General features: G+C 46.1%; 4 protein-coding genes across 4 annotated transcripts; 1 reads left to right on the top strand and 3 right to left on the bottom strand.

Moving 5' to 3' along the window:
- Positions 1-313: 313 nt before the first annotated feature.
- Positions 314-5,061, bottom strand: C8R40DRAFT_1034133 (uncharacterized protein; the record flags this gene model as incomplete). The annotated part of the gene is made up of 8 exons (XM_046223401.1): positions 314-348; positions 401-478; positions 530-810; positions 869-1,065; positions 1,116-1,425; positions 1,482-1,820; positions 1,880-4,235; positions 4,296-5,061. The coding sequence occupies 8 exons, from the start codon at positions 5,059-5,061 to the stop codon at positions 314-316; spliced, it is 4,362 nt and encodes a 1,453-aa protein (XP_046091608.1).
- Positions 5,062-8,234: 3,173 nt separating this feature from the next.
- Positions 8,235-10,336, bottom strand: C8R40DRAFT_258897 (PAXNEB protein-domain-containing protein). The gene is made up of 5 exons (XM_046234513.1): positions 9,736-10,336; positions 9,411-9,681; positions 9,183-9,354; positions 8,366-9,128; positions 8,235-8,301 (listed from the first exon to the last, which is right to left on the bottom strand). The coding sequence occupies exons 1-4, from the start codon at positions 10,170-10,172 to the stop codon at positions 8,611-8,613; spliced, it is 1,398 nt and encodes a 465-aa protein (XP_046091607.1). The 5' UTR covers positions 10,173-10,336; the 3' UTR covers positions 8,235-8,301; positions 8,366-8,610.
- Positions 10,337-10,515: 179 nt separating this feature from the next.
- C8R40DRAFT_1165476 (signal peptidase I family protein) lies at positions 10,516-10,957 on the top strand (the record flags this gene model as incomplete). The annotated part of the gene is made up of 2 exons (XM_046230694.1): positions 10,516-10,842; positions 10,901-10,957. 2 exons carry the CDS (start codon positions 10,516-10,518, stop codon positions 10,955-10,957), a joined length of 384 nt encoding a protein of 127 aa, XP_046091606.1.
- A 428-nt stretch (positions 10,958-11,385) lies between these two features.
- On the bottom strand, positions 11,386-12,351 carry C8R40DRAFT_1065541 (TPR-like protein; the record flags this gene model as incomplete). Its single annotated transcript, XM_046225677.1, has 6 exons — positions 11,386-11,465; positions 11,521-11,679; positions 11,732-11,830; positions 11,883-11,919; positions 11,972-12,283; positions 12,331-12,351. 6 exons carry the CDS (start codon positions 12,349-12,351, stop codon positions 11,386-11,388), a joined length of 708 nt encoding a protein of 235 aa, XP_046091605.1.
- Between the last annotated feature and the right edge of the window lie 5 nt (positions 12,352-12,356).

The raw sequence follows: 12,356 nt of genomic DNA, 5'->3' as shown, positions 1-12,356 counted from the left end.
ATATTACTGAACATGCCGGGACCGAGAGGTTATATTCTTTTCCGACCATCTCCATAATTCAGTGATTGGAATTTGAAAGCCGTAGGTCCGTAAACACAGATTCTCAATAACAATTTCTGGTAATTAACAAAGCACAGTCAAAAGCAGCTATAAGAATCATAAATTGTGATAATAGGTTAAGGATTGATGAGCGCAACACAATGAAAAACCGAGGGAGAAAAACAGCAAATCTAAGCTATGTATGCTATAACATGAAGATGCAAAGGCTTAAAGGAGCGTCGATAGAATGCAAGATATGCAGATGCCAATGAGTCTATGTCTTTGAAGCCGGGATATGTAAATTGATTGCTAAACTTATAGTCAGTGCCGGATAATGGAACTAGTCGGTTCTTCGCCTTACCTCGATACCAATTCAAAGCATCAGATGCAGACGGAGCATCGAAATATAGGATAGCTTTGTTATCTACTAAGCGAAGGGCTGGGGGCACTATTGAGCCCAGAAAAATAAGGACGAGTTCGAAGCGCATACCGTTTCCATGGACAATACTGGCTGGTTGAGGCAAAGTCTGCATCCGAAGAACAGCCCAGAGATCTACTGGAGAGTTGATATCTCGCCCTTCAGATGGATCTCTACATAAAACCAAGAGATCATTACAAAGAATCCCAAGGAGCGCCCTGGGTGTTAACTCTGGAGCTAGACAATCAACATCGACAGTGGCTGCGTCACCTTGAGCATTAATTGCTTCAAAGGTGACGATGGCTTTCCGCACGACTCTCGTGAGCATCAGAGGGCCGTCCATAATCAGACGTCTATAGCAAATGTCCAATGTTAGATGAGATATCGAAATTTGGCGGATCGACAACAAACCTATGTGGTTGAACTAGCGGACTAGGGAATTTCCCTCTGATTCGGGTCTGCCAAGTGACGAGTTTACGCCGCGCCTCAGCTTCCCGCTTGCCTTCATTCATGTTATTCGCTAACGAAGATATTTCGTTCAGAGCACGGTCCAGTTGGTCTTCCATATAGTCGTATGGTAGTGGGGTGCTCCGTCGAAGTTCTTCAAGCTGAAACAAGAATATTAGTGGGCTCCAAACGTTGAATTTCAAAAACTCACCAATAAACGATATCTTGGTATCCGCTGAATAGGCAACAACAGATATCCCTCGAGATTGAGTTGAGAGTGTTGAGGGTTTAGTCGACATCGTTTTAGGTATTGACGTATTCGTTTCCGCTGGCCACTGGAAAGATTGGGCGCGCCTGCATTTACTGCACCATCTGCAACCGCGTTGGGATTTGACATGGCCGACATTGCTAACCCCATGGTAGCCAATTGAGAAGTACTTGATGAAGGTGACAAGGTTGTATTTGAGGGCGAGGAAGAAGTCGACCAATGCTTCACCCGTTGGACGGCACTATCGAAGTTGCTGAGGTAGATTGTCTGTTAGAGTAAAATATCATAAGTATATCCCGGGTAACGCACTTTATGTACGTGGAATACATTCTCATGAATGCGGCATACTTCCAGAACATATCACCGACTGATGTCGCGACGGCTAACGATAGTTGTCCGTCTAGGTCTTCTTTACTTGAGGATGGTTTCATGAGAGGTGCTACAGCCTTCTCCAATGAAGGCAAGAAGCTCTCCTTGTGAAAAGAAATTAACGCGTCAACTGCACCAAATACAATCTTCCGCTCTGGAGCAGGTACAACAGTTTCTTTACTCGATCCAACGCCACTGAGGACGGTGACGTTTGCACAAGCAGGTTTGATGTATATGTCCATCAATTCTTGTAGTCCCTTGACATAGGTTCGCTCAGTTCTGATAAAGGTGCACTGTGTGAAACAAAATTATTTGAGAGCAAAGAACACACCACATACGTCAGAATTTCTTTGGCAACCATTGCCCTCTTTGCCTTATCATCTTTTATTTTCCTCTCTTCATTGGATCCTGTACTGTCGGTTGTAGCAACACTGAGGGTTCTGAGGGCCTCTGAATTCGACACTGCCGTCGAGCCACTCAACGCCATGGAGTTTTCTCGAGACCCTGGGACATCTATAGCCATCGTAGGCCTTCTTGAACGTGGGCCTTCAGGAGCAGAAGCACCTCCGCTTTGAGAAAGACCCAGGTCGTTCATGTCTTTTAAATATGCCATAACGCTTCGTAGAGCACGAGTGTAGCTTTCTCTCGCACGCTCTTCTTCTTTTCTGAGGTAATCGTCGTGATCAATGGTGTACATGTACTGGCTGGGAGTTGGCTCCCTGTTGTCTTCTGACACATGGTCATTGTGATCTAGGCCCTCGCCGTTGGTAGCAGTGACCGCTGGAACGAAACGAGAGTTATCGGGAATGGGTATATTCAACGAGCCAGGTCCATTAATATCTATAGGTAGGAAACTTCGTCGTTTGCTTGATCGAGGGGTCGGTGAAGGAGGGTGAAGGAGTGAAGAAGCGGATCCAGAGCGGTCATTGGTAGATGCGAGCAAGGAAGGATTAGGGTATATATTCAGATTTTCTCTGGAAATCTTTCTAGCGATTGAAGGTGGTGGCTCATCCTCATCCTCTGCCACCTGTTCGATCTCCGGAGCGACCACAGTCGGTAAATGTCTCGTCATGACGTCCAGAGCTCCAGTCGTCGATATTCTCATGTCGATCTGGGGCAACTGGTTTGACCGTTCAGGACTACCGATAACGCCATTACCATTCCTCAACTGTGGTCGGGAGGTAGTATTTATTCCTGAGCCCGGACTCAAAGGGCCATTGCTTGTTCCTGGCCTAGAAGGCGGAATATCAGGCCTCATCTTTCCCATCGACATCTTTTTAAAGAAACCCCATCTGCTGCCCTTCTCTTTCCCATCTTTCCGTGACCGACTGGGCGTCTTGCTATCAAGGCCTTCCTTTCCCGTGCCGGATGATCTTGATGGGGGAGAGGTACGAGCAGGGAGTGTGGCTTGCGAACCGCGATTCGATGAGGGCGAGCCTCCCACTGAATCGTCCGTTTCCGATATATCATCCCAAATGGAGTTGGTGAGAGCCGGGCGAGAGGATTTGTTAGGCCGTTGCACTGGCTCAGGTGTTGATAATGTCGTAGCTGCGCCTAAACTCGCAAAACGTTTTGGCATACCGGGTCTCTCTGAGTCAGTCAAAGATCGGCCAGGTGAGCCCGTATTCAACAAGTTAGAGCTAGAACGAGACGTTGTGGCGTAGTGCGACAGCGTAGGTCTCTCTGGAGGCGAGGGTTCCAAGCCAGCAGTTGCAGACCTTCCTCTCCTTAGATCCCCTGCACTCTTCATCTTCCGAATCTCATGGTCACCAAAATACCCTGAATCTTCGGAATGATGTGAATCGATTGTGGAAGGAAGCGGGCTTGGCATTGTAGAACTGGTATTGGAAGGGGGGTGATTAGGAGATATTGGACTTTTGTTCCCTCGATTCTGATAATAGGACCGATTAGGCGTAGTACGGGTCCGAGTCAATGGACGAGGCGAAAGTTGCTGAGGTTGATTCCGCAACGCGCGAGAGGAAATGCGCGAGGATTGGCTAGTACTCTGTGAGTTGACGCTCTCGACTTGTGAAGGCATCCTTCTAGCTAAAAGTGGTGCCTTGTCAGGGGTAATGGTATGGTCCTCCGAATCATCTCCACGTAAGGCAAACCGATTGTCGTTTTGAGCAGAGCTCGGGGGTTCACTTAGCTCGTCCGGATCAATATCGGAAGTGTCAAAAGATGAACTCTGAGCACTTGAAGATGGAAGCGGAAAGGTGGGTGTGGAAAGTGGATACACGGGAGTCATTGGTATCCTAGCCAGCAGAGGTTCGACGAGAGCATTCCAAGGACCTTGAAAAGGATTTCCGTCGACATAAAGAGCCTGCAGAGCAGGAAGAAGACAGAGCCAGCTGGGAAGCGCGTGCATCTTATTTCTTCGAACGCTAATTGTGTGTAGCTTATCCAAATCAGCCAGCGGGTCGGGCAAAGTTGCAATGCCGGTGGCGTCCGCGATGAGGACCCGAAGATTGGTCAAGTCGGCCAAAAAGACGGGCAATACCCGGAGTGGGTTAGATGCAATGTTCAGCTCTTCTAGACTGTGGCACAGCGCAAGCACAGGTGGCAAAGCGCCAAGAAAATTTGCAGAGATATCTAGGGCCAAAAGAGATATGGATATTTGAGGAATAGTGCTAGTCAGAAAAGAGGGCATCGCGTTTGGCGTGGTAGATGAGCCGATGAGGAGATGTGTAGTCCCTAAAAAAAGACGAGCGATTGTAGACAATATGAGTTGAACTAAGGCGAGCTAAAACATACCAGATTGAACCTGCAACTGAGGAACAGGCATGTTATTTGCTTGCACGATCAATCCACGTCCTTCTTCAGCGACGATGACAGCGGACGTCCGTTCTTCCTCTCCCAACTCGTCATCAAAATCGTCTTCAGTGAGGAGGTGATCATCATCAGTCTCGTCTTCACTTATTCCCACCTCGTCGCGTTCATCAACAGTACTCCAACTCATGTCATAACTGGATTGTTCTCTGAGCTTTGGAGGGGCGTGTTCGACGGGATGATTGCTGGCAACAGATGAAGATCGCGACCGAGCACCTGAAGAGTACAGGTCTGACCACCTAGTCTGGTCTATAGGTGCTCTAGATTGACCAGGGACTGTATCACCACCGAGAAGTTGGACAACAGAGTCAGAGGTGATCCCAAGGCCGACTAGATCATCAGACTCTAGGATATGTACATGTGCTAGGTCATTGATAGTGCTACCGAAGCTGGTATAAGCTGAAGAACGAGTCGAAGCAGTAGAAGATTCTGCTGATGAGACTGCGTATGGAGTATTGCGAGAAGGATATGGGTCCGGGTAAGTAGATGGATCAGGAAGTTGAGCGTGCATTGATTTGGTTGGGCGCGAAAAGGAATGTGAACGAAGAGAATCTGAGCGAAATAAAGGCCCTCCAGCTGAAGCTGAACGAAGCAGCGGATTTCGACTTGGAGGCTCTGGTGGTACAGGTACCCGTGACCGGCCGCTCCGTAGTCCTTCTGCAGGTTGATAGTGGTGGTAAGAGGTCAACATTGAAAATAATAGACTGGCACAGACCTTCAATTTCCTTGTCTGAAATCATCCACGAGGATTCCATGGACCGAAAGGTTATAACTATAGTAGCAAGTGACAGTCACGTATTATATTTTATCATCAAACTGTTCGGCATTTTATTTCCATTTATATCCTCACTCCTAAAGGCTCAAAAATTTCTACAACTTTTGGCTTTTTTGGTGTCCCGAATGTGAGGCATTAACCCGAATAGCCCCTTGACCCAATATTCCCGCCGTATTCCCGCCATACTTCCTCCTGACTTCTACGACTCTCTGGAGCTCTCTGGTCTCCAACCCAGTATTTCCCGACAGCTGACCTCATATGCCCTTTCCTGGACCATCAGGTAATATCAAACGCAATCCCATTCCTTGTGAGTATTCGGGAAATACCAGGTTGTAAGTCCATCAACAGACACATCATCAATTACAAAGTCTCAAACATAAGTACGGCTTTTCAAGATAATTGCCCTCAGCGGCATTGCTCATAACCCCCACACCCCACCGCTCGCATCTCTAATGACTCTCAACTAATCGCGACAAAAGCAAATTCGTATTGGAGTTCCTCACTCAGGTCAGCTGTAACGATTTTTCCATCCTCGGCAGTACCACTGGCAAACACTATGGTGCTCAGCTTCTTACAAAGAAATAGCAAAGCCGCGGCAGTGGACAGCCTTTCAAAACAGATTCGACTTGCAACCTGTTGCAATCATGATGGTTACACTGATAATGAGCATACGACATACGTAGCCGCTGTTAAATGCCTGAATAGAAAACCTATGATGGAACCTGGATAGATGAATATGAATGCCAGAGTGTTTTTCGCTCGCCGAAGACTGCGCGTTCGTACAACCTTGCAGAGCTGTCAATCCTTCGCAAGAGCCACCAATGAGCTTGATTATGTAGAGGCAACATACTCATCAGGCACATAACCCCTTTCCGACCGTAGTACGAAATCCCTCAATGAAAAATCCAAGATAATCCACTTGTTATTCATCGAATATCTGAATAGGGCTACCCCGTCCCGAGAGACTCGCATCTCTCGACGTCCCGGATGCAAACCGCGGTAAAAAAAGGGACTGTTTCGTCGTTGCGTTGCAAGCTTCATCCGACTTCATCCTGTCATGGCAGTAGATACTTGACAGGAAACTCAACATTGCTAAGCTTGTCCAGACATGCCAGGGTCCCTCCTGCAATCATAGCCAACGAAACGGTAGCGATCTTAGACTTTGCTCATACACCCTGGCAGCTGCAGCATGCGAACAAACGGCATAAGAAAAAATAAATGAATGCAATCATGGACAGGCGATGACGATCTGAATTGTTCACTCATCTACATAGTCAATCGAGACATTGGGCTTCAGGCAGCTCAGTGGACAGGTTATTCATAAACTTGAAATGTGATTATAGAGGCTGACTACTTAAAGGAAAGAAAGTCAAGCTTGCTCTAGTAAACGTTCGAGAGGGTTCCAGTTGCTGGCGATAAGGTCGGATGCGGAGGTTGGGAGGAATACGACTCGGATTAATCACCCCTTCGGAAAGCCGTCTCTTTCAGCCGGCAGGGCTCCTCGCTGCTGTGGATAACCTACTTCGAGAGGAGTCTTCATAACTTGAACACAGTAATGAGTCATGAAACCGGGATTGTAATGAGAAATCATGAACTGGTACAGACCATTTGAAAAGTCAGGATATCCTCAGACGTAGGTAGATCACTGAGTTTGTTCCAATTGTCAAATTGACGAACAAAATATGTGACCTACATTTTGAGGTAAATTAGGATAAAAATTAGTATGTTGCAAGTTGGCTGCAAGGCAACGTGAAGAATGGCTGGGGTAGCTTCGCTGTGAGAAAAGAGAAGCAAAAGGATATAAAGCGTTCTCCTCTGTCCACACTTACCGTGTGGTTGCATATTGATACAGGTCTCAGTGGCGAACATGATTACAGAGCTTCCTTGGCGATTTGACTGGATGAAATAATAGATCATTGGTACCGGTGACTTGTGCAGGCATCATAGTTAGAAACCCACTGGTCTCAATCTCTGCAGTACAAAAACAATTGGGAGGGTGCCATGTAAAGCTTTCAATAGGTTGCGTTGTTTGGCCTCTCAACAGTATCAATCCATACTAATACTATCATTGGCTTCGTTGTTCTTCGCTGGTAACTCCGTAAACCCGCAATAAGTTAGGGATCGTCGTGAATTATCCCCGGCCTTGCCATTTTATCTCTAGACGGAGATGGGCCACAACCGGGTCAGATGATCCAACGCCCGAAGCACGTCGACCCCAATGAATGCACTCAGCGGTATATGGGGAATCACACGGCATTGTGATTTGATTGTTCTTCATCCGAGTTGAAGGTGAACTATTCTTCAAGTTGAAAGGTGTTGTCGAAATCGATCAGGTGGGGATACTGCTGCCATTACAGGCTAGTGAGAACATCGCACCTGGGTCTTAGGTATTACCGAATCATCCCAGCCGATTTCTTGTATTCCTGGCCAAACGTAGACGAAGGGAATGCTGAAGATTACGACAAAAGATAGGCAGAATGATACCGCCTATACTCGTATTGGGTTTTCAAAATTAGATTAATCAGTTCATCTTCATGGTATTTATAAAAGACTCTTTGAGGCTGGCTACTTTAAGCCATCAAATCTCGAAGAAACTCACGAAAAAAAATACAGGCCTATTTGTATCTGCACTTGCTGAAGCCGCAGCAGGAGATCCCATCTTTCGTAGTCACATGAAAACGGAGAAGTCATAACAGTCGAGATCGATGCGCTTGCAGGAGTAGCAGAGAATCATAAGTCCCAATGAATCTAGGATCGCCAGAGTGTTCTGTTTTTCTCATTTAATCAAAGGGAACATACAGGACACCGGCCATTATGAGATTGGTAGTATGGTACTTGCTTCTTGATCAAGACTGTGAGGTTTGAATATCAGATATAAGTAGGGCAGATACAAAACGTGATACTTGCAGCAGCTGTGTGACTAATCCAGATTAAAAACTGCAATACGACCGACAAGGGTGAACGAACTACGAGCTCCAACTCCATTTATGAGCAACTTACATATCCTCATCTACCTGTATAATCAAAGGATAGCCCATTAAGTATTGATTTCATCGGTAGAACCCTAACGCCACAAAATTTGAGACGCGAGAATACCGAGATAGTACATTATTATGACGCGTGAAGTTTCAGTGTCAGGCACGTATTCTGAATATTCTGCTCAGAAAATATCAGCACAAAGATGTCAGTTGAATGAAAAACTTGGGGCACTTGGACTTACTTGTTTTGGAAACTCGAGTTTATTACCAGAAAATAGTTGAGGCTAGAATAGAGGGAGCTCGACTTCAGCTTTTGTTTAATGATACTCATTTCGAATAATGATGGTCATTGCAACCATAGCCACTGTATGAATGAACAGAAATGTTGCTCGGCTGCAATCCACATTGATAGGAAGTGGTACATGGGGTGAGAGACTGGTTTAGAATCTAGATTGTGATTCACTATAGCAAAAACGCTGATAAGGCGTCAAAAGTCATATAGATCTGGTCGATCCGAAAAAAAGGCTACTGTCTTTTTAGGTTTCTTCAGTCGCTGCTTCCGTTCCTGAGCTTCTTCGACGACGCTACCTCCGTTATTGTCAAATGCAGTCTCGCTCGAGATACGGGCAGCTTTGACTTCAGCCACGGGCTCCAGCTCGACTTCGATTTTGACAGAAGCAAGTGATGTTTCGGACACCGGTACAACAGTAGTTACACGAGCGCTGTTATCAATGACGTTGGTGACAGGTGCCGGTGTGATCCTTCGTTCTCCTACTCCACCCTCGACATCTAGATGCATAGTCTCAAAGATTAATCGTTTCCTCGTACATTTGAACGCGAGGTTATTTTCTCCACTGCTATTTCCACCTTCGGAAACAGAAGCGGAGAGACCGCGTAAAGTTGAAAACCGATCACTTGGAGACAGGAGTGTGTGTGGGGAAGGAAGTGTGTGGATATACACCATGCCGTGGTGGGAAGGGAAGAGCGATGAAAGAGAGGGATTGGCTAATGAAAGTTCTAGGTCAAATCAAATCAGCAAATAAAGAATCGAGTACTTACTAGTAAATGCATCCAGTGTGATTAAACCGTCACACATCCACCCGAGTTTTTGTATCCAGCCCGGACCACCCCATGCCTCCGTCGAGATACGAGGGTCAAGACTGATGGATGCACAGGCTAAAGGATTTCGTCGAAGGAGCGAGCGTAACTGATGAAAGAATCGCAATACATCCTGATAGAATTGTGTCAGCAAGAGTAGTAGTAGCTATCAAGAGAATACTAAAGTACTTGACTGCGCAGCTCGTCCCATATATGATTACCAAGTCCTGGTATACAAATCCTCAATGGTGTGTTTGGTTTCGAAGAACGCTGCGACAGAATCTCCTCGATACGAGCAATGATCTTGTGTATCGCTGGAATAGGTCCTGACGATGGAATCGAGTCGAAAATATCGAGCACGTCACAAGTGATAAGCCGTCCGTCTTGCAGGGCTTTTTCAATTGTAGAAGAAGGTATACGAGTTGTGAGATCAAACGTGCGACAAAAGTCTTCAGAAACTCTGCAAACTGAATATGACAATCAGAGGCCAGTACACCGAGGCAAACTTACATACGATGCCGATCCGACTGTAGTCTGGAACTGTTTCATTTGTTCGTATCTCCAGGCAATTTTGATTTTCTGCTCTGCATTTTCTGGCTCCTGACCCTCATTACCCTCTTCCAAAGAAGAATTAGAGGATACGGAGTTATGGAACCACATACAACCCTTGACCCACTCCAATGCATCTTGATTACTACCCACGACAAGGACATCTTGCGTACACGCCAGACCTTGAGAAACAAAGGTCTTTTGTACCAGCTCTCCGTACGATGAATGTGGATCTGGTGCAGCGACAACCAGTGAACATGACAGAGGCAGTCCACCTCCAAGAATGTCGTCCAAAGAAGGGACACCAGTAGATGTGATGATATTGGTGATTGAGCCAGGGGAAGTTCGAGTTCCAGGTAGTATCTCTGTTTTTGAGGTCGATTTTCGTTTGAACGAGGACATGATAATCGAGGAGAAAAAGGTTTGCCGAGTCGGGCCGCTTTTTACGTCTTTCTCTCAGTCTATTCATGATACGAACATTGCATCGGGTTGCTGACGGAATCAAGCATGCAAAGTCCAGCTTCAAGCCGCCATATAATATTACCAAGAGGATTGGGATTGCAAGTTTCAAGGTAAAGAACGACATTATACACACCAATGTATAACATAGATATTAAACAGATCGTAAATCTTGCATGCGCCACTCATCTTTTCCTGGAGTACGTGGGGACTGTATCATTGGTATGTGAGGGCTTTTACCCTTCAGGTCAGCGTTTTTAAAAGGTTGCAGATGTCAGGCCCTTCAATGTTACCCACACTTGCTGCAAGTGGTGAAGTAGTCATTGAAGACCGACTCAGCCTTCGCCTGAATCCTGCTTCGCTGGCTAGAGGAGACCTTATTGTTGTGAGGTCACCTATCGACCCGACTGCCATCGTTTGCAAACGCGTTATAGGTCTTCCAGGCGATGTAGTTTGTGTCGACCCAACTGGTTTGAAAGCACCCTCTACAGAGCACGTTCTCGTACCGAAAGGCCATATATGGATTTGCGGCGACAATATGACACATTCGCGAGACTCGAGAGATTATGGTCCGGTCCCCATAGCTTTGATCCGCTCGAAGCTTTTCGCTAGGGTGAATTCGTGAATATTTTTTTTTTTCATGCAAACTCCTAATGTTCATGCTACTACAGGTATTGCCCTTGAAGGACCGCATCATATTTCGGAACCCTATGCGAGTACTTGATTAAGGCCTGGATGCAAATAGCGTCGATATCGGAAGACTCCAAAAGGTTATCCTTCGTATTCTCGAAGCCTGCCGTGGCCACAGAAATTCTCCGCTATTCTCCGTCTACTCCAATTGGTTACAATCAAGACTAATCAAAAGCGCACCGAACAACCGTTATGTATTCGATTGAACCCTCTACAGGGCATCCATCTGTGGCTTCTGTTCATGTTTATGGTTGGAGTTTTTTTGGAATCGCCTATCAACTCTTTCCTTTCTTGTCATACGTGCTTGGTAAATGTATATATCGTCTCTCCGATGAAGGCTATATGTCTGGTGCAGAGCAACATTGATATTTCATTTTCTTCCATAGAGCTATACACAAATGTATCTAGGTGTGCGTACAATGAACGACCTAAAAAGTACAATGTCCATTCTTGTCACAGTCTTTCTTTACTGGCTGAAATTCATCGAATATCCACCCTGTCCATTCGGAATAAACTTGAAGTTGTCAGTCGATAAACCAAAATTACCTGACGATTGATTGGTTCAGAGCGGGGTGAAATCATGTAGACCTAGAGTGCCTACCCAAGATATTATTCCCTAGGCCTTTCAATTTGTCCAGCATCTCTGCAGTTTCTTGTTTCTGGGCTACCTCTAGTCGAGGCTGTAAGAGTCGAAGTAACCGCTGAACTTCCTTTGAATCCTTTGAAGATTTTGGAAGAATACTAAGCAGCGTGTTATAATCTGTACTCGCGGGTTCGAAGATATTGATTGACATCATAGTATAGAGACGCACCTTCCCGTGCAGAGGACAATGATGACCATGTATTTAGTTGTTCGTTTGAAGCCGCACGTCGTTGTAACGCCTTGACATAATGTGGATCATCGAGAAGGGCTATAAATTTATGTTAAGGAAACAGGTGCATGTTCCAATCCAAAATCGTCACCTGCAGTACAAGCATTCACGGTTTCTTTATGTTCGCCCTAGATCGTATATGAGCAACGAAACAGATTTTGTTCCAAAGAAGAGACGCACCAACTTGACATAACAAGCACCAATGTTGGCATTCAACACGGACCGAGCTTTGGCTACCTGCATTTCTTCCTCCGTGAGGGGCGTTTCATCGACCTCATTCCTTACTGGACTTTCGTTCGAACTTTGACCAGAAGAATTGGGGTCTGGCGAGAGTTCATCTATGTCTACATTCCGCTCTGACTTTGGGATAGGCTTGTGTTTGGGAAGTCTGCCAAGAGCGGAGCGATAGGCGGCCAACGCGTCTTCCCACCTTCGAGCTCGAAAATGGTCGTTCCCTTCGCCCTTCAATTCTTCCGCATACCTGAGAAGTTCCTTTGGATAAATCAGTTGGTACACGGGGCCAATGCCAAAAAGTTTACCTCGACGCTAGTCTCGGTCATTGGAA

Source organism: Lentinula edodes (assembly GCF_021015755.1).
Source record: "Lentinula edodes strain Le(Bin) 0899 ss11 chromosome Unknown C8R40scaffold_2, whole genome shotgun sequence".
Classification (NCBI taxonomy): domain Eukaryota; kingdom Fungi; phylum Basidiomycota; class Agaricomycetes; order Agaricales; family Omphalotaceae; genus Lentinula; species Lentinula edodes.
The sequence above is the reverse complement of the archived record's forward strand: the minus strand, read 5'-3'. Positions and strand labels throughout refer to the sequence as shown.